Source organism: Eschrichtius robustus, chromosome 2 (genome assembly GCF_028021215.1).
Source record: "Eschrichtius robustus isolate mEscRob2 chromosome 2, mEscRob2.pri, whole genome shotgun sequence".
In the NCBI taxonomy this organism is placed as follows: Eukaryota; Metazoa; Chordata; class Mammalia; order Artiodactyla; family Eschrichtiidae; genus Eschrichtius; species Eschrichtius robustus.
In genome coordinates this window covers 117,005,933-117,027,264 of record NC_090825.1, presented here as the reverse complement: position 1 = coordinate 117,027,264, position 21,332 = coordinate 117,005,933, and the positions used below count along the sequence as shown (strand labels likewise).

The window sequence follows — 21,332 nt, the reverse complement described above, 5'->3', positions numbered from 1 at the left end:
GATCTTTGGCTGTTTTGTTTCTTTTTTGTATTTTGGTTTGTTAGTTCTTTTGTTTTGCTTTTTCATTTTTGGCCTAATCCTTGGGTTTAAAGTTCAGGGCTGCAGGTAAGGGGCAGAGTGGCAAGGCCGGTACAAATGGTAACAGTGGCAAGGAACCCAGCTGGCATTGGCAGGAGCCCGTGCCGGGGTGTTGCAATGCCTATGTCTTGCTATCCTGGCTCTCTCTTTCTGGTTTTCTTTCTTTTGGTAGGTGTCCTGTGGGATACACCGGGGACAGGTGTCAGCAGTTCGCAATGGTCAACTTCTCCAGTATGTCTCTTTCTTCTATTTCTTTCCTTCCCTGGTAACTGACAGTTCTTCCCCCACCCTACCCCCCACCCTGTGGGAAGGATGGGGCCTTGCTTAGAGAGATTGGGGTGGGCCGGGAAACGCGGTGGGATGTCCTAGGCTCCTCTCAGTCCTCCTCAGAAGCCTGTGCGTGTTACTGAACCAAACTTGAGTCCCCTACGCCAAACACGCAGCAAAGCTAACCTACTAAACCGGATAGAGGTGAAAGAAAAAACAACGCTAGTTGTAAGGTGTGAAGCAAAGAATACGAGGGGCTCATGGAAAGGGTTTTTAAAGACTGTGGGAGGGTGGGGTCACGAGGTGCGTGATCAGCTCATGCTCAGTCCTCTGATTGGTTGATGGTGAGGTAACAGGGTGATGTTTCAGGAATCTCAATCATCAACCTTCTGGTTCCAATCAGCCTAGGGCTGGGGGTGGTCATCATGTAGTTAACTTCTAACACCTGGTGGGGTTTTAGTATCTGCAAAACAACTCAAGGATATACCAAAGGTCCTTGACTTTGTTTTATGGCTAAACTCTTATTATTTTGTCTCGTTTGTTTTCCTTTGTTTCTGCATTTTCTCACTTCTCTGATTAAATCTGCTCTTTGGAACTCCAGGAGAAAGGCCTAGGAGGCTAAAGCTTTTCTACAAACAAGAGGCAGGGGTCACTGGGGGGTCTTTCCTGGGGAAGCACCTGCAGGGTCCTGCTCGGTTTCACACAGAGGAGACTGATACACCCCCTGCCTCATGTTGCTGTACTGCCTGGTCACAGTAACACTGAATTCTCTCTGCAGCTGCTCAGAGCCAGGCTCAGGCCTCTTCACCACTGGGGTCAGGCAGCCTGGCCAGGATGGGAAGAAGCATTTGCAGAGCCCTCACCTGCCTCTGAGACCCTGTCTGAGGATGTCAGGCTGTTGGTGGGGCCAGGCAATGAGTGTGTGCACACGTGTGCTCGTGTGTTTGAGAGAAACAAGTTCTCAGAAAGCCTGCCTTTCCATCTGGCCAGAGTTTGTTTTGGTTTGATTTGGGGTGATGGGGGAGAGTGGGGAAGGGGGATTGAGAGAAAACAGGTCCCAGGGCAGTGGTTTCCATGAAGACCAGAGACATCTGTGCAACTAGATGTTGGAGCAGGGGTGAGGGTTGCCGCAAATACTAAGGCATAGAGGGAAGAAGGAATCAAGGGGTAACTGGTGACTCTCTCCAGGCCCTCTCTGGTCTCAGTCCCCATGCAGGACTTCATTCCCTTCCTTTCTTCCATCTCCGAAGTTGGAGCTTTCTGGTTTGCACAGTCTGCCGAGAAAAGTGTGACCCCTGGAGCTGAAAGATGAGGCCCTAACTGTGGCGTGTTTTATTGGGGGCTGGGAGCAGTGCCTTCAAGTGCCATCAGGTGGAGGTGGAGCAGAGCAGAAAGCCACAGGCTGGCCATGGACTGCATTTGGGGCCCAGCAGTCCACTGGCCTGCAAGGCGGGACCGTGTCCCCCATCCTCCAGAGCACGCTAGGCCCCTGCTCGCCCCACCACCCACCTCCTCCTCTCCAGGGAGGACAGATGGGTCCCATGAGGAATTAGAACTAGATTGATGGTGCCTGGGCATGAAGAGGCCGAGGGAGGGACCCAGGGGGCCATTTAGGTAGCCCTTAGAGAAAAGGGGTTTGGGGCTCAGGGTAGAGAAAGGAGTCCTCCGATCCTTCTCAGACCACAGCACAAAAGCCTAGACATTCCCTGCACAGGAACCTGGAAGCCAAGATTCGAAGAGGAGAGGCGCCAGGGAGGTCGGGGCTGGTCAGCCCAGGTGGTCAACTCTCTTAATAGAGTGTTGGGGGCAGCGCTGTCCTCAGGCCCCTCCCATTGGAGGCCAGGGAGGAAGGCCATGGGGATAAGAACAGAGCCTGTGGGCACGTGGCCCAACAGAACTCTCCAGAGCCCAGGCTCCAGGAAGAATTGCAGAGTCAGATCCAGCCCCATTGGAGGACCGTAGGTCAGGAGGGCAGAGCAGCCAGGTGGGGCTGAGGACCTGGGGAGAGAGGCAATGGAGGGCCTATTCCTTTTCACCCTTAGGCCCAGAGCCCTCCTAGCTCATGGGACTGTTCTGGACAGGGATTCCCAGCCCATCCTGAATCTGAGCAGCAGAGCCTCCGAAACTCGGCCACTGTCCAAGCTTTTCTGCCAGCTGGGCTGCTTCAGCTTGCAGCTCAGATCTTCTGGGAGGGTCAGCAGGGCCCCGGGAGCCCAGAAAAGAGCCTGGAAATGCAGCCTTTCTGCCTAGTGTTACTGGGATCCTTGCTGGTACCTTTTGGTAAAGGATTTATACTCTTCAAGCACTTTGCCCAGAGCACTTCATGCACTGCTCTATCAGATAATTATTGAAAAAGGAGTGAAAAATGCTAACTTAAGTGTTCAGGCTTCGATTCAGAAGGACCTGAATAAAATTGCCAGCAGCTGAGCTTACTGTTCTGGGGCCTCATTTAACCTCTCTGATTTTGTTTTCTCATCTGTAAAATGGGGATAGTGGCATTTATGCCTTTAGGGTTGCTGTGAGGATGAAGTGAAGTGATGCACACCAAGGGCTTAGTCAAGGGCCTGCTGTTGTTTGAACACAGCTGAGCTCCTCTTCCAGCTACTGCTGGCGTGGGAGTGGAGGCCAGAGGGGCAGCATCAGTCCCCTGGAGGCTGACTCCCAGCACGTCCTGAGCAAAGTGTCTGACCTTCCCCCTCTGCCCGGACAGCCTCTAGACCAGGTTACCTTTTGCGGAGGCCACGGAAACAGAGCCTGCAGCCGCAGTAGCCCTTTAAAGCTTCTCCTTCTTCCCTTGACAGCCCCTCTACTTCCCAAGAGTCAAAACTTGTACACCTGGATACCCACCATATACAAAAGCACGCACACCTGCACACACACACACAAACACATGCCTGCACTTGCACACACACACACATGTGCTGACACCTGCTCACACACACACAAGCACACAGGCACATGCTCCGGGGTCAACATCAGGGCCTCCTTGTCCAGGTGCCTGTGACCAGGTGTCGTAGGACATGTCCAGGATGAAGACTTTGCCTGTTGTCTGATAAGCCTGGCCCTGCTGGGAGTCCAGCCAGCATCAGGCTGCCATGGTTACTGGTCAGTATGCAAATTTCTGTTCAGTAGGACCCATCTGTGACTCCGTGGTATCACTCCATCCTGGCTGAGTGGCAGTCAGTGAATATGATGAGCGGGAGACTGTTTTTTTGATTTTGGGTTTTTGGGGTGTTTTTGTTTTTGTTTTTTGCTGGGCTGACATGGCTGCAGGCCCCTCAGAATCCATCCCCGGGGAGAGGGAAGCAGGGCTGCCTTTTAGTGACTTCTCAGTGACATCACCAGTCCTGCCAGCCACCACTGTCTACCCAAAACAGTACTGGCCTTTGACTCAAAGGGGAGGCCAGGCAGGAGTCCCAAAAGCTGCTGCTGCTACTACTTGGTTCCCAGAGGAGTGATGCAGGAGAAAACTCTTAAATGGCTTTGGGAGCCCTGCTCACTTCTCCAGATGGTCATTGTCCTGAGGACTAGCCAGTCAGGTCTGCCCAGGGACTCAATGGGCAGGAATAGCCATGGCTTAGCCCCAAGAGACCAGAGACCTGGCCTCCAGTCTCCCTTCCGCCTTCTAATTGGCTATGTGACCTTGGGAAAGTGTCCTAGCACTACTGGGCCCTAGCTGCCTCATCTAATATAAACACCACCAAAAGTGGAGCCCAGACCAGCTCTGTGAACCACAGTTCTCTTAGTGTCTGGGGTGCTCAGAGCCCCAGGATCTTCCTCAAGGCTCTTTCAGTCAGAGCCATCCTACTCTCTTGCCCTTTTCCAACTGCATAACCCTCTGGAATCCCTATCAGGAAGCAGGGGAGAGATCCAGAGCTAGACAGCGCACAGGACTTCCTGCTCATGTCCCCGTGCTCCCCTTCCTCTGCAGGAGATGACAACATCAGACCACAATTCCACCTCCTGCCTGGGTCTAGTGGAACTTGCTGTGCACGTGCAGAGGCAGTGAAGCAAGCCCTTGCACACCGCCTCGCCCATCTTTTTTTTTTTTTAATTTTTATTGGAGTCTAGTTGATTTAAAATGTGTTAGTTTCTGCTCTCACTGTGTACAGGCACTTTTGACAGATGAGGAAACAGAGACTATGTATGACTTGCCCACATGCACACAGCAAACTAGGGACAAAACTGAGACTCGAGGCCTGCAATCAGGTGCTGGCTGTTACCTTAGAATGGTAGGTGAGCTTTTCAAAAGCACTGGGGAGATTTCTGGGCTCCCACCCCAGAGCCTGGTTCCATTGGTCTGGATGATTCTGAAGGACAGCCGAGTTGCAGACCTCAGAGATCCCATGGCCAGGCCTGATCCCCATTTAACTGATGAAAGACTGAGAGCCAGATAGGCGGGGTACTATGGGGTCGCACAGCGGGTCAGTGACAGAGCTGACCCTTGGGCAGGGCCCTTATATCCAACCCTTCGATGGCCTGGGTGTCTACCTCGAAGACCCGTGAATTTGCACATTTACAACATGATCCAGCTTCAAAGAGTGCAATTGGCTGCCATTTAGGGGGCACAGGTGTTCTACAGGTGAACCCACTCGTCTCTTTCTCCAAGTTGCAGTTTGCTTTCCTAAGTCGTGTGATCAGGCTGGGACCCGAGGCCTAGCCCCTGCAGGTTTCTAGGGTGTTGGGGGTGTCAAGTGGAGAAGTGACCTGCTGCCTGGGGCCTCTTCCCCTCCCCAGTCCTGCTCCACACAAACTCTGAGCCTCCATGCCTGGCTCCTAGGAGATGGGCAGGCCAGTGAGGCCCATGGGGGCAGGACAGGGACAAGGGGCCGGTCTGGGTACCCCAAGCCCTAGTTCTGAACAGAAAGAAGGGCCCCATGAATGAGCTCAGGCTGAGCAAGCTGTCTCCAGGACGGGCTCGAAAGGGTCAAAGGCCTGGCACTGGAGCTGGGAGGGGGAGGATGGGGACTCCTCCGCCCCCTGCCCCCACTCACCTTTCCTCCCTGGGGACATCTGCCAACTGACTCTTGCGCCTCTGCCTCCCCACCAGGTACTAACCCCACAGCTCATCTCTAAAGAACCTGCCCTGCCTGCTGATCCTAACATTTCCTCTCTCTACCCCAATCAAGGGCTCCTGGGGACTGGGTGCCAGGGAAGGGGCTCAGGAGGCTGGGAGGGGACACCACTAACCTGCTTTCACCTCACAGGCTGGCTGCTGGTGTCTGAAGAGTCCTGACCAACGTTTCTCTCTCTCTCTCCCGCCCCCTCCCCCATCTCTCTCTATCTGTATCTCTCCCTCCATCCCTTCCCCTCTCTGACCCTCCTTTCTTCTGCACTGCCAGAGCACCTTGGATTTGAACTAAAGGGTACGGAGCCTCTATGTATCGGTCAGAGCCATCCACACAGCCCCTCTCCACAGCCTCACCACGTGTGCTGGATGTTTGGTTTCCTTTCCCCCCAGATGGAAAAGGGATGATTTCAAAAATCCCCCTGTCCCCATCAGGATGTCCTGTAATAAACTACATTGATTTGGGGGAGACAAGAAAAGCTCATGAACAGCAGAGTACCCTGGCGTTCAGACTGCGCCCCCGTGTACAGTAGTGCCCCCTTGCCTGGGGCCAGTCGCCAGGGTTCTCTGAGGGGAGCGGGACCCCTGAGATGTGTGAACCCAGTGGGTTGGCCAGACAAGAGCCCTCGGAGAGCAGGTGTCTGAAAGCCACAGAATCCTGGTTTGGAGAACTGTGCAGAGAGGCATCCCTTTCAATTTGACCTTAATCCTCCTTCCTTTTCCCATTTCCATTTCCATTGCTTTTCATTCTTCACCAGGCTGGCAGCTGATAACACCCATTTGTCTCTGCCGCCTGCCCCGTGTTTGTCTGCCAGGCTTTGCCATCTGCTTGAGGCTGTTACTCCCTTCATGATCCGTCCCCACAGTGGCACATGTGTTTGTGGGCAACACCAGCAAGGGTCCACGGTGGGCTGGCTTCTGGTGCCTGCCTTCCTGCCTCCCAGCTCAGAACCTCACGTCCCACTCGTGACTGTCCTCTGGCCCCTGGAAGATGCCTCGGGCAGGAAGGGACTTTGAGGGGTCAGTCTTCCCAGCTCTCTGGCTTTGTGCTGGGAGGCTCCACCCTGGTCCACACATATAGCAGGAGAGAGGCAGGGGCTCAGAGGGGTTGAGCCTTGGGTGGGGTCAGACCCCAGATGTGTGCAGAGCCTGCAGTTATGAAAAGACTGTTCTCGTGGCAGATTTGGGGAGGCCCTAGTTCCCCGGCCACCTAGCCACCATCAGCTATTCTCAGAAGATGGAGCTGAAAGTCTATGTGTAAGAGTATGTCTGTCTCTCTGCTGTGACAGGGTGGGGAGGAGAGGGGCCGAGTCTGTGGTGTCTGTGTGATCATGGCAGGGGGTGCAGGGGGGGAATCTGTAGGTGTGCGTGTCTATGTTGTTCTGGGGGGCCGACATGTTTACACCTTGTTGGGTCTGTCAGTGCAGGGTGTGAGCGCACGGAGGGGTGCAGTGGAACATCTTTGTTGTTAAGGGTTGAGCATGAGCAGCGGGTGCGGAGGCAAGTGTGAGCGTACGTAAATATGTGACTGTCTGTAAAGGTGGTCTGTATATTCATTACACACCAACTCAACAAACCTCTACTGAACCCCCGAGTTGGCCAGACCCTGGCGATCTAGCACGCAGAGTCCCTGCCCTCCTGGTGCTCAGATTCACAGGGTGAGACAGACAACAAACAGGAAAGATACCAGGTGGGGGTAAGTGCTACACAAAAATAAAATGGGATGGCGCCTAGCCGGGGTGGGGAACTACTCTAGCTAAGTGGCCAGGGAAGGCTTGTCCAATGAGGTGACATTTGAGCTAAAACCTGACGAGAAGTAGCCAGCCCTGCAAACAATCGGGGGAGAGTGTTTGAGGCAGGGGGCACAGCAAGTTAAGGATGATGTGGATGGGCCTGCCTTGTTCGATGGATGGAAAGACTGCCAGTGCCTCTGGAGCACAGCAGACATGGGGAAGAAGACTACAGGTGGGATCTAGAGGAAGGGACCAGGTGACCCTGGGCCTCGTGGACCATGGTAAGGCTTTGGGTTGTATTCAAATTGCAGGGGGATGCCATTGTGGGTTTTTAAGCAGAGGAGTAAAATGATCTGCTTTATGGTTGGAAATCAATGTGGCTTCGGGGCAGAGGATAGACTGGGTGAGGGGACAGGGTGTGGAGGAACAGAAGCAGAGAAACCAGTCAGAAGCGGGCAGCTGTCGAGTGAGAGATGGCATCATCTTGGATGAAGCTGGAAGCAGTGGAAATGGGAAGAAGTGGTCAGATCCGGGATCTACTTGGGAGGGAGAGCTGAGACGACTTGCTGATGGATCAGGTATCAGAGTGGGTGGGAAGATCAGGAATGATTCTAAGGTCTGGGGCCGGTATAACAGGAAAGGTGGTGTCGCCACTGAAGAGATGGGAAGAGCAGGGAACGAGGGTGGGGAATCAGTGCTTCTGCTTGGCCATGGCCCTTGGATGTAGGAATCTGGAGCTCGGGAAGAGGTCAGGGCAGGAGAGAGAAAAGTGAGATTCAGCTGCATACAGATGGTATTTCAAGTCTGAGTCTGGGTGAGATGACGGAGGGAGAAAGGGCAGGTGGAGAGAGGAAGAAGCCTGAGAGCTCTGGGCCTGGACCCTGCAGCCCACATGGAAGAGGGGGAAGTAGCAACTGAGACAGAGAGATGAGCCAGTGCAGGGGGAGGAAACCCAGGAGGGAAGACCATCCCGGGAAGTGGGTCCAGCAGGGGGAGTCTGCTGAGAGGGAAGCGAATGACCACAGACTTGGCAGCGGGGGGGTTGTTGGTGACCATGACCAGAGCGGGCTGAGAGGAGTGATGGAGACAGAGGCCTGAGTGGAGAACTGAGGCGTGGCTGGGGATGAGAACCGGAGGCAGGACGAGGACCACAGAGCCTGGAGGTGGGGATCTGGGGTGGAGGGCTGTTTGTTCAAGACTCTGCATGACTGTGTCAGTGGGTGTGATCGCATGCGTGGCGGCCGTGTGTATTGTTGTGAAGGGTCTGTCTGTGTGTCAGACGGGCACAGTCCTCCAGGTATGTGTGCCTGGGGCTTTGTACCCAGTGTTTGCTGCTGGGCGTACCTTTGCCACAGGAGACCCTGCAAGCCTGGGGGCTTAGGGACACTGCCCAGGGCTCCACCAAGGCTTTGGGTCCCGCCCCCACTTATCCCTGTGCTGGTGGGAGGGGAGCGATGGGGAGGGGCCAGCCAGCAGATGGGAGTGGGAGCAAGGGTGGGGTGTCTAGGCTGTAGGCCTTGACCATGTCTGGTGCTGTCACCTTTTTCCTTTGCTTCCTCCAGGCTTTCTCTGTTCTAGAAGGGTAAGGGTTGCCCCGCCAAAAAGTGGGAGGTAGAGGGGATAGTTGGGTCTTTTTGAGGGCTTTGAGGCCCAGCCTAGCTCAGCTCCTTCAGAAGGGTGGAGGCTGCTCCTTGAGCACAAGGGCTGTCCTAGGCGCCACGGGGCTGTGCTGCCACTCGTGGGTCTCTGACAAGCAGAGACGGCGAGAGCTGGAGTGGGCCAGGGCCACAACCCTGACCAAGCTGCAGGGATAAACCAAGGCCTTTCTCCCCTCTCCCGCCTCTGTGGGCCTGGTCTGCTCTGTCCCTGCTTCTGGTCCTGGCATCCCTCCTAAGTCCAGCCTCTGGGCCTCATGTCCTGTCTCCAGCCCAGAACAAGCCACTCTCCACCTTCTTAAGGAAGCCAAAGAGGCCAGCCAGGCCTTTGCCCGGGGTCTGCATGTTCACCACCATGAAGACCAGCTTCCCCCAGCCCATCAAGGCTCTTTGCAGCCACCAGGCCATAGTGGGTTGCCCTCCCCTATGACCTTGGGAACTTCACCTCCATCCCACCTCCTCCAGCCATCCCCCTGCATTTTCCACTCACATGCTCCAGGCAGAGCACGGGCTTGGGAAGGTGAACTCAGGGGTAGTCACTTGTGATGAGAGCCACAGGTGGGTGGAGTTCAGGAAAGCAGGAGGGAGGGGACTGGCTGGGGAGCGGTGAGATGGATGGGAGCCGGGCAGCACCTGAGCTGGAGAGAGCCCGGGGTTTGCAGGGCAGGGGGACGGTCTGCAGCACTGTCTCTACGGGTCTGCCTCCCACCCTGCCCCCTCACGCCCTCTACCTCTGCAGAAGCCGAGGAGCTGTACCAGAAAAGGGTCCTGACTATCACCGGCATTTGCGTGGCTCTGCTGGTCGTGGGCATCGTCTGCGTGGTCGCCTACTGCAAGACCAAGTGAGTTGTCGGGCACTCAGAGCAACCAGGGACTGCTTTTGTGGGGACAGGCTCTCCTCTCCACCCCACCATGCCTGGCCGAGCCTCCCCCATTCCTATGCCCCTCTGCCCCCTTCTGCAGCTGGTGAGGGGCCAAAGGGCTGGGCCAAGAAGCAGGAGCAGAGGGAGGGGTAGACAGGCCCCAGAGAACTGCGCAAGAACGGTCACAAGCCCAGGCAGTGGAAGAAGATAGATCTGCGTTCTAATTCAGCTCGGCCATTTCCTGTGACCCTGAGGAAACGGACGAGCTTCTCTGAGTCCTCATCTGTAAAATGAGTGTGATCCTCTAGTACCTCAGAGGATCCTGTGAGGGAGGATCTGCCCTGTCAAGTAGGCAGGCACTGGGGCAGTGTTGGGGGTGGGCAAGCACAGAGAGGGAGGCACCTTCTCAGGGGAAAAAGAGACCTCACAGGGCACTGCCTAATCCCACCTAGGAGCAGTCCAAGCAGGAATACAGAAGACGGGGTTGGGCCACCCCTGGGCAAAGAAAAGGTGGCATCAGAACCTTGGAGCAAGGAAAGGGGCTGGACAGTTCCAGTAGAAGAGTGCAAGCTAAAGAACAAATGCAGGAGAGGGTCAGCTGTGTTCATGGAGCTTGAGCAGCCCAGGCTAGCTGGAGCAAAGGGCTGGGGTCAATTTTAAAAAGGTGCACAAGTCTAAAAGAACAGCTGGAACCTGCATGGCACCACAGGGCCTTGAATGTCAATCTTGGGGACCTGGGTTTATCCTACAGATGATAGGGAGCCATTGCAGGTTGTAGAGTGATGTGGTACAGAAAGAGTTTGTCATATCTGTTCTTATGTGGAAAGCAAGAGTCTGGGCATAGCCACCATTTGGGGGACTGAGCCCCCGGGTCTCGACTCCTGCTGCCCCTATCTATGAGATCTAAGGCCCTGCCAGCCTTGGGGTTTAGGGTTCAGGGAGCCCACAGGAGGAGACTGGGCCCATGTAGGAAAATTGAGGCCAAGAACTGGGGGGAGAAGCAAGCCCCATGTTCTAACCCCTACCACATTTACTTATTTCTTCAACAAACTTTCATTCAGTGCCTGCTGGACACCAGGCCCTGTACCAGGCACATGGCACATGCTCTAAGCAAGAGGTCCAGTGTTACAGGATGTATTTCAGGGGTGCCTAACCTCAGCTAGAGGGCAGGGAGGGTTGCCCTGAGAAAGGTGCATTTAGGCTGGGCCTGAGAGATGAGCAGGAGTTAGCAGGTGAAGAGGCTGAGAATGTGCTGCAATTGGATGCAAAGGCCCAGAGGCCAGAGAGGCACAGTGTAGGATCAGAAACAAGCCCTCCAAGGATGCAGCAAGCTGGGGTGGGGGAAAGGGCAGTGAGAGACAGGGCTGGGGAGAGGAAACAGGATTCTGAAGCCCAATGAAGGGGCTTTAACAGGAGAGTGACATGATTAAACTTGTTGATTACAAAACAAATGTATTGAGCACTTAATAGGTGCCGAAGTGAAGTAGCCCCACAGGTCTTGACTCCCTGACCACAGCATCCTGTTTTATTTTCTCCATAGCACTTTGCTGAAAGTATCTTGTTTGTTTATTTGTTTATGTGTTTATCATCTGCCTCCCCTACTGGCCTGCAAGCTCCATGAGGGCAGGAACCATATCTGTCTCCTCTGCTCCAAAACAGCATCTGGCACATAGTAAAAACCCAATAGATACCAAATAAATGAATGAATGAAGTGGGCCAGCACTGTGCTTGAATATTTTATCTACTCTTAATCCTCAGTGGTCTTTGGAATGCATAGATGATCAGTCCGTTTCACAGATGAGGAAAGTGAAACATGGAGAGTTTAAGTAACTTGCCCAGAGTTACACAGCTAGAAAGTAGTAGAGTTCTGCTCTCTCAGCAGAGCCAAAGCTCATTACCACTACGCTCAGGTCCTGCTGAATTCCGGCTGGCAGTGATGATGTAGCGGGTTGATTGAAGGGGTCCTGGCTGAAGGCAGCCTGAGCACAGCAAAGAGCAGTAGCAGGAGACTGCCACGGCAGTCCCGGCACAGGTAGACTAGTTCCCTGGAGTAACAGCTAGGGAAGCTCATACTTTGTGTGTGTCAGGGGAGGGGGGGAGGGGGTGTCAGGCTAATGCACCTTCCCCTGTGCAGAAAACAGCGGAAGCAGATGCATAACCACCTTCGACAGAACATGTGTCCAGCCCACCAGAACCGGAGCTTGGCCAATGGGCCCAGCCACCCCCGGCTGGACCCTGAGGAGATCCAGATGGCAGACGTGAGTGGTGTTCCCAGGCCCCACTCTGACCCCTTGCTGTGTAGCCCGCCTTCTTATGCCCCCTGCAAGAATGGGCCAGGGACGCGGCCGGCCCATTCTGTGCTCAGCCTTGCCTGCTAGCCTAGCCTTGCCTCAACAGGATGACTTAGCCTCGCTTGGCCCACTTCCTTAAGGGAGGTCGGGGGATTGATTTCCAGGGGCCATTGCTGCCCTAACACCGAGTCGCTTATCCAGTGGACCACCACCACCCCTGCAACCTGGAGCTTACTGCCTCACTTCCGCTGCCCACCAGGAAGGAGGGCCAACTTGGTCATCTGTCACTAACTGCCCCCCGCCCAAAAAAACCCTCTGTCTGTTCCAGTATATCTCCAAGAATGTGCCAGCCACAGACCATGTCATCCGGAGGGAAACGGAGACCACCTTCTCCGGGAGCCACTCCTGTTCTCCTTCTCACCACTGCTCCACAGCCACGCCCACCTCCAGCCACAGGTGGGCACCACCAAGGCCCATGCAGCCTTGCAGACTCCTGTATGCACACCCTCAGGGCGTGCGCATGCGCACCACACACCTGCCTGGGGACACACACCAAACTCCCCAGCCAGGCTGGGCTCTGTATTGAGGGTCCCTGTGAGCAGGAGGGTGGAAGTGGGGGGCTTCAAACCAGAACTCACCACCAAACGTACATCCAGATCCTCAAGAGACCGGATTCCCTTTTCTAGTCTAAACCAGCCCCAGAGGAACAACAGCATCACTGTGCTCCCACCTAACCTTTGGTTTTGTTTGGACCTCATCAGCACCACTTCATCTGGCATAAAGTGCCTGCTCACTCAAATACCCACAGCTATTTGATGCCCTCTCCTGAGTTTTCCACATGAACCTCGTCCACCTTGGCCTCCTCTCCAGAGGGAGGTAGGGGAGGCCACACAAGCACAAAGGCTCAGACAGCTCAAGAAAGAACATGGTTGGCCCCTTTCTTCCCTGGGGAGCAGCACAGAATAGGCAGGGTCCCCACATATTGGCCACTGGGGCTGGGCTCTTGAGGCAAGTGGCTAAGGACCATGGGAGTGGAAGGGTCCCAGACACGGAGGCTAAGGAGAGGTTGGTTGCAGAGAGGAAAGGAAGAGGCCTCTGCACATTGCAGCTCACCCATCCACGGGCCTCCAGCTCTCCTCCTCCCAAAATCGGGGTTTGACATTTATGATGTTACACATCAGCCCAGAGTGAAGGGCAGTGAGCTGAGGGAGCCTGAGATGGAATGAAGAACCAGGGAAGGGGCGGGCCTGGGACCACACGTGCTGGGCTGCCCAGCCCCTTCCTGACCCCTCACCTAACTCCCACCTGGCTTCTCCAGGCATGAGAGCCACACGTGGAGCCTGGAACATTCTGAGAGCCTGACCTCCGACTCCCAATCGGGCATCATGCTGTCATCAGTGGGCACCAGCAAGTGCAACAGCCCAGCGTGTGTGGAGGCGCGGGCACGGCGGGCGGCAGCCTACAGCCTAGAGGAGCAGCGCAGGGCTGCTGTGCCACCTTACCACGACTCCATAGACTCCCTGCGTGACTCCCCACACAGCGAGAGGTCAGTTCCTACCCCGTGACCTGTGCCCCACCGTAGCCAGAGAGCTGGCACCACTGACCCAGGGCTGACCCTTAGGTCACCTCAGAAACACTCCAAAGAGCCTCATCCCCGTTTTCCAGATGGGCAAGCAAGGTCCCTGAAAAGTTAAATGGTCTGCTCAGGGTCATCAACATGTTAATGACAGGCTGGGACTACAGCCAGTAGACCCTGGTGTGTTATGACCATTTAACTTAATTGTTCTACTAGGACACTTTTCAGAGTAGAAGGGGATGTTATTAATAATTGCAGTGGAACATCAGGAACAAACAGGGTCTGGCCTGGACAAACCAGAACATACAGTTGCCCTACCCTGGTGTCACCTAGAGGCCCCATGTCCCAGGAGAAACAGACACCAAGATTAAGCAGACTGAAGAGTGGGAGGGGAGGCTGTCTGTGAGTAAACTGATGAGTGCAGATGGGAATGAGCCAAGAATGCCTGAAGGCCCTGGAAGTATCAGCAACTAGGCCCCCATGGATTAAGATGCCATTGGGTTCCTGAGCAATGAATGCAGTGAGAACCAGGAACCTTCCCTTCTTCCCTGACTCCAAGCCAGGAGTTGCAGGGGGCCAGCCTCCATCTTGCTCTCCCCTTGGCAAGTGGGATCTGTGGGAGGAGAGCAGAAAAAGGGGCATGGTACTAGGAACTCCAGGCTGGGGTGGAGAAGGCTTCAACTCAGCCTACTCCATGCCAGTCATGGACACAAAACCACTGAAGCTCACAGCTGCCTATGGAAAGTGCTAAGCATAGGACACCCCACCAGGGCAGAGAAACCCAGTCTGACGGCAGGCTCTGGGAAGCAGCTAGGTTTTCCAAGACCAACCTTTCCAAGCTCAGCTCCACCACCTGTGTGACTTGGGGCAGGTTGATCACCTCTGTGCCTGTTTCCTCAGCTATAGAACAGGGAGCATTACACCTATCGTGCATGGTTCTTATGAAGGCCACCCTAAGATCATGCGCAAAGCTCTTCGCCTTTTACCTGACATGGCGCTGGTGCTCACTAGGTGGAGCTATGGTTATCAGTAGTAACAAAAGCAATAGGACTTCTTAATGCAGCGGTCCCCAACCTTTTTGGCACCAGGGACCGGTTTTGTGGAAGACAATTTTTCCACAGACGGGGGCGGAGGGATGGTTTCGGGATGATTCATTTATTGTGCACTTTATTTCTATTATTATTACATTGTAATATATAATGAAATAATTATACAACTCACCATAATGCTGACAGGAGGCGGCGCTCAGGTGGTAATGGAAGCCATGGGGAGTGGCTGTAAATACAGATGAAGCTTCAGTCGCTCCGGCCACACACCTCCTGCTGTGCGGCCTGGTTCCTAACAGGCCACAGACGGGTACTGGTCCGCGGCCTGGGGGTTGGGGACCCCTGCCTTAATGGATGGGAGGTAGAGAGGCAAGGCGGGGAAAGACTTCCAGGCAAGGGGAACAACTTGAGCTGTTCCAGCAAAGGCACTAAGGACATGGCTGGTGAGGCGCCTAGAGCAGGGTGGGCTGTGAGGAGACTGGAGCTGGGCCTGAACAGGCAGGCTGGGGCCAGATAGATGGCCAGTGGCCCTGGGTGGGTAAGTAGGAAGGGCCTCCTAAAGCAGAGCTATGACTTTAAAAGATTGCTCTGGGAGGGAATTCCCCGGCAGTCCAGTGGTTGAGGCTCCACGCTTCCACTGCAGGGGCACAGGTTCAATCCCTGGTCGTGGGACTAAGATCCCACATGCCACGTGGCCAAAAAAAGATTGTTCTGGGAACTGCATAGGCTGAAGGAGGAAAGACCCTGGGGTGGGGGAATGACCAGAGTGAACATCTAGTCTGAGGATGGAGTGGAGCAGGGTGGAGGGTATTCCAGGAGAAAGGGAATGGGTAGGACGTGATGGATGTGCATGTGGGAGAGGGAAGAGAGGGGAGTCAGATGATTCTGAAAAACAGTAATGGGGACTCCGGAGAGCAATGAGGTGCCCAGCTTTACAGTTTGGAAGAGAGGCAGGGAGGTGGGTGGTCCCTGTCCTGAGGTGGATAATGGTTGGGCAAGAGGGTGGTTGACTCAGAAAGGGAAATGTGGAGAAAGAAAAGGGACAGGTGCCTGGGACCCAGAGTGGGAGATATTAGCAAGGGCAAACTTTTGAAGGAACTGGTGGTCTTTAGCCCCAAGCAGAGACACTTCAGTGGGGTCTTGGTAACTATGAGCTCTGGGCTGAGGACCCTACCTGAGGTGGGAGCAGTCACTTCCCTGAGGCAGCTTTTAGCTTCAACTTAAAAAGGAAAATATTTCCCCACTGTAGCCATCAGCCATGGGATGAACTGTCCTGGAGGGGAGGTAAGTCCAAGTCACAGGGGTGGCTGAATGCAGGGACTAGAATGAGGAATTGGGCAGTATGAGTTCTGGTTCCTGCCTGGCCTGGGTTCAAATCACAGCTCAACCACTTCCTGGCTGTGTGAACCTTGAGTAAGTCAATTAAATGTTCTGAGTCTCAGTTTCCTCACGTGTAGTACGGGACTAACAAAAGCCTCTTACAGAATTACTGTATTAGATGAGATCGCACATGTAAAATGCCCCAGCCTTAGTTAGCCTCACCCAAAGTAACCATTCAGGAACACCGGTGACTGTGAGCATCCCCACAGCCAAGGACCACTGATACGTTTATGGAATCATCCAACAATGCTACGGAATGAGCACTGTGGTTACTCCCGTTTCACAGATTAGCAAACTGAGGCTCAGAGAAATTAAGGAAATTGCTTACGGTCACTGAGGAATACCAGCATGGTTCTTGCAAGAGGGATCCTGGGCAAGACCACTGCTTTGCATCAGGTCCGCCCCATCCCCTGGCCACCGGCCCACGTCTCTGCCTCTCCCCGCAGGTATGTGTCGGCCCTGACCACGCCCGCGCGCCTCTCTCCCGTGGACTTCCATTACTCGCTGGCCACGCAGGTGCCGACTTTCGAGATCACGTCCCCCAACTCGGCGCACGCCGTGTCGCTGCCGCCCGCCGCGCCCATCAGCTACCGCCTGGCGGAGCAGCAGCCGCTCCTGCGGCAGCCGGCGCCCCCCGGCCCCGGTCCAGGGCCCGGGACCGATGCGGACATGCAGCGCAGCTACGACAGCTACTACTACCCCGCGGCGGGACCGGGGCCGCGGCGCGGGGCCTGCGCCCTAGGCGGCAGCCTGGGCAGTCTGCCCGCCAGCCCTTTCCGCATCCCCGAGGACGACGAGTACGAGACCACACAGGAGTGCGCGCCCCCACCGCCGCCGCGGCCGCGCGCCCGCGGCGCGTCCCGTAGGACGTCGGCTGGGCCCCGGCGCTGGCGCCGCTCGCGCCTCAACGGGCTGGCGGCGCAACGCGCACGCGCGGCGCGGGACTCGCTGTCGCTGAGCAGCGGCTCGGGAGGCGGCTCGGCTTCCGCCTCGGACGACGAAGCGGACGACGCGGACGGGGCGCTAGCGGCCGAGAGCACGCCTTTCCTCGGCCTGCGTGCGGCGCACGACGCGCTGCGCTCGGACTCGCCGCCGCTCTGCCCGGCGGCCGACAGCAGGACTTACTACTCCCTGGACAGCCACAGCACGCGGGCCAGCAGCAGACACAGCCGCGGGCCGCCCCCGCGGGCCAAGCAGGACTCGGGGCCCCTCTAGGGCCCCTGCCGCCCCCTCCGCCTCGCCCGCCCCACTGTCTTTAAGGAGAACAGAGACCGCCGACTGGAGAGAGAAAGGAGGAAAAAAAAGAAATAAAAATATTTTTATTTTCTATAAAAGGAAAAAGGTATAACAAAATGTTTTATTTTCATTTTAGCAAAAATTGTCTTATAATACTAGCTAACGGCAAAGACGTTTTTATAGGGAAACTATTTATATGTGACATCCTGATTTACAGCTTCGGAAAAAAAAAAAAGAAACAACAAAAAAAAAGAGAGATGGGCCAATTTTTTGACTCTTTAATAGAAACCTATATTGTGGTGCCTTTTGCTGTACGCTAATCTGGAGCTCCTGGAGAGAAGTCTGGGTTGCAGGGTGGGGGAATGTAGGATCCCAAGCTGGCGGGGGTCGTGGGAGGTGGTGGTGGCGAGAGAAAGCAGGAGAGAAGAGGCTGCCGGATTGGGTTCAGGTGGGCGCAAGGCTGGGGGCCCCAAGGAACGACATGAGGTCCGGAGTAGCTTTGCCCCGGTGCAAGATCTGGAGTCCTGGGCCCCCTGAGGAGAGGGCGGGGATCCTAGGTTTGGAGCTAGAGTTGGGGTCAGGTAACGTCCAGGGGGAGACTAAGGCCCAGCGACAGCAACCAGAATGGGGAGGGGGCCTCCCCGCTCCTCACAGCTGCTAAGGGAGAGGGGCACTGAGAAAGAGGTCTTCCCAACAGCCTCGGCCCGGGGAGGGGGCAGCTCTGCCAGGACCCCAATGTTCGTGGCTCCTCCTCCCCTATGGCCTCCAGGACGCCCCTCCGTCCTCTGCAGCACCTTCGTTTACAGGTCGTCTTTTCTATTTTACGCCTGCATGTCCTTTGCATTTCAGATTCTTTAGATTGGATGCATGGTCACGCTGGGACCGAGAAGAGCCACTCGACAGTGTATTTGATTCCCCTCTTAGCAATAAAGTAACACCATTTTCTTCTCACAGCCCAACTCCCAGCCCCTAGCCCACCTATGACTTCCACTCCCTCTCCAGCCCTGACCTCCCCACCCCCCAAAACTGGGTCCACTGCTAATTTGTCAAAAAAGTAATTGTTTAAAAAAAAATAATCCTAAACAAATGGGAAACCTGCCCCTTGAAATGTCCGAACACCTGACTGTTGACACTTGAACATTTTTATATTATAAATAAAATCAGAAATAACTCATGTTTGACTGCGTGTGCCTAGCCCCCAGGTGAGGAGGGAAGACAGAGGATGAAGACCTGTGATAGAGATGGATGGATGTTGGTGTGGAGGTTGGAGAGGACCAGAGCAGTCCCTGGGAGAAGAGACCCTCCCTTCAATCTCCCTGCCTTCGACTCCCAGGACAGGCTCCAGCCCTCCTCCCTGTTCTAAGAACGTTCACAGGGTGTCCCCCAGCTCCCACCACCACCCCGCCCCGGCTGCTGGGGAACCTGGCCAAGGGTCTGACACAGATTACTCTGCTTCGAGCTCAGCCTCAGAGCCCTGGCCCAGTTCCTGCCCTGGAGCTACAGGGGCCAGAATAAGGCAAGAGTTTCCTGGCCTAGGTGGGTGAGGAGGGAAGGGTTGTGAGGTTGGCACTGAAGCAGCTGAGGCAAGATGACCCTTGGGGCCTCAGGCATGTCACAGGCAAAGTGTGGACATGAAAAGTGGCATAATGGGTACCCTCGGCTGCCAGGAGGACCACAGCTGCTGCAGCTTGTAAGCCCACAGGGTGTTGGGTTTTTTAATACCCACTTAAAGCCAGGGCCTGTCTAAACTTGCAGTCCCTGACGAAGCGTACATGATTTCAGGCATGGAGAAGGCAGATGGTAGTCCAGGGTGAGCCTTTCCCCTCATTAATTAATGTCACTAAGCCAATGCCCAGCACCAGGAACCATTAGGTTCCAACCAGACACAAAGGAGTCAGCTATCCAAAGAGCTCCGGTGGTTGACGTGTGGGCGTGTGCGCAAATGAGCCCGGAATGTGTGTAGTCAGCTCAAAGACCTACACATGTGAAGGACAGAGAGGCTTAGGGTTGAAAGCGCTTAGGTATCAACAGGGCCTGAGTTCAAATTCCAGCTCTGCCCCTCACTAGCTGTGTGACTTCTCTAGGCTGCACTTGCCTCATCTGGGAAATGGTGATGCTAACACCTACCTCAAAGTTGCTGTGGAGATTATATAGAGAGCCCAGGATGGCTTCTGGCACATGATAGATGTCTGTTAATGGCTAATTTGATGATGATGATGACCATATCCTGTGCCTTGCATTCTTGAGTCACACAGAGAGTGGCAAAAACTGGATGAAAGGGAAGTGATGGAGAAAAGTAAAGAACTAGACATGTATTCATGTGGGGATGCTGGGAAAAAAAGTACCTGTTACAAAGAAAAAAAGGAAATTAATGAACTAAATGCTACACAAACCTGCAAATCACTGACTTCTCTAGCCCCTATCTGATGATCTCAACCAGATCCCTGTGCCGGCTCTGAGTTTGCTATTGGCTCTAAAATTTTCTGAGAGCCAGTAATTCCTCTATGTGATTTATGATCTCTGTATGACCCTGAGTAATTCTGAATGACCTCTTGGTGAACCCATCGACCTTTTCATGACCCAGTTTATTGTCCTCATTTGACCCTTCTGAGGGCCTGAGTTGCTATTACCTTCTAAATTTTCACTCAGAAACCACTTCCATGACTCCAATGAGCACACCGACCTCTATGTAACCCAAAGTAATTCTGGATGACCTCTTGGTGAACCTATTGACCTCTATGTGACCCCAAGTAATTCTGAATGACCTCTTGGTGAATCCACTGACCTCTTCATGACCCAGTTTAGTATCCTCATTTGACCCTTCTGAGGGCCCTAAGTTTTTAACCTTCTAAATTTTTAGTCAGAAACCACCTCCATGACCCCAATGAACCCATCTACCTCTATGTAACCCCAAGTAATTCTGAATGGCCCCTTGATTAACTCATTGACTTTCACATGACCCCATTTGGTACCTTCATTATCTGCTCTGGATTCTAAGTTACCTGCTGAGAGTCTAAGGCCAGAACCTAATCAGTTTCCTTGACTCCTCCTCATATCAGCCACCTATTCATTCGCAGGTGTGAACAGAACCTAGGAGCAGGTGTGGCCAGACAGGCCCCTTTTCTACTCACCTCTCAAATTCTGCCTTGGGGCATCTTTAGTATGGCCTGTCCGGAAGAGGTATAGCCCTGTTAAGTGACTTTCCTACTACTACCCTGTCCCCCAGGAGCACTTAGGACATTCGGGTGGCTTCCTGAGTCAGTTTCCCCACTTCTCCAATTCTTTTTTCTTCTCCCTGCCAGGTCATTTTTGGCTTGTCTCCCCAGCCCTTCCAGAGTCCCAAATGGAAATGGTGACTGTCTGTCCCCCTCCCCACTAGACTGTGAGCCCCGTGTGGACAGGGATCTGGTCAATCTTTTTCTCACCACAGGATCCCCAGCACCCAGCACAGCGTGCAGCACTGTTCACCTTCACTGAATGAGAGGATGGAGGCTCAAGAGACGCTGTCCTCAAGGGTGAGCCCCCAGGAGTCCCTGAGCCCACGGACACTTCCCAGGACCACCAGGTGGCGCAAACCACTTATCGCATCTCACCTGCAGTCCTCCAAGTCTCTGGATTTGGACAGTCCTGGAAAATGGACATATTAGGGGTAGAGGTTGTGGAGGGAATATGATGGTCCATTAGAATGCAGAAAAAAAATATTAGAACTTTGCTTTAGATTTATTTTCATCTCATCTTTTTAAAATTTCTATTTTTGTGTATGTTTTATAATGTACATATTTTAGTACAGTAGTACATGTATATAATTTACAATAAATAACTATACAATTAAGAAAGTGAACTAAAAATTTTTTTACTGATGGGAGGCACAGCTAGTGCTCAGGGAAGCACACGTGTCTGCAGCGGATGGAGCCTGCTCCTCTGCTTTCACTCACCCACCCTCATGAGGTAGAGGGTGGGAAGCTGACCCCAAACTCAAAGGACCTTTGAGACAGTGTGGAGAAAAAAGTACAGAGAGCTTTTTTATGTTGCCACATTGCTCTTTCAATTTCACTTAAATGAACATTTACTTCCACTCAGCAAAATGAAGGTGCCAGATGGTTTGGTTATAAAATACACTCAGCTGATCCAAATTAAAT

General features: G+C 54.1%; 1 protein-coding gene across 5 annotated transcripts in view; it reads left to right on the top strand.

The window, feature by feature from the left end:
• The window catches only part of NRG2 (neuregulin 2), a 179,122-nt gene extending 161,950 nt beyond the window's left edge, over positions 1 to 17,172 (top strand). For 2 of the 5 annotated variants that reach the window (XM_068534506.1, XM_068534501.1), the window contains 5 exons: positions 9,541 to 9,643; positions 11,799 to 11,922; positions 12,284 to 12,411; positions 13,274 to 13,501; positions 16,404 to 17,172. In XM_068534506.1, the coding sequence (XP_068390607.1) occupies positions 9,541 to 9,643; positions 11,799 to 11,922; positions 12,284 to 12,411; positions 13,274 to 13,501; positions 16,404 to 17,172 (1,352 nt within the window). Of the gene's footprint in view, positions 1 to 250; positions 310 to 5,687; positions 5,712 to 9,540; positions 9,644 to 11,798; positions 11,923 to 12,283; positions 12,412 to 13,273; positions 13,502 to 16,403 lie in introns of all 5 variants that reach the window. The other 3 variants (XM_068534503.1, XM_068534505.1, XM_068534502.1) reach the window with 3 other exon arrangements.
• Positions 17,173 to 21,332: the final 4,160 nt, after the last annotated feature.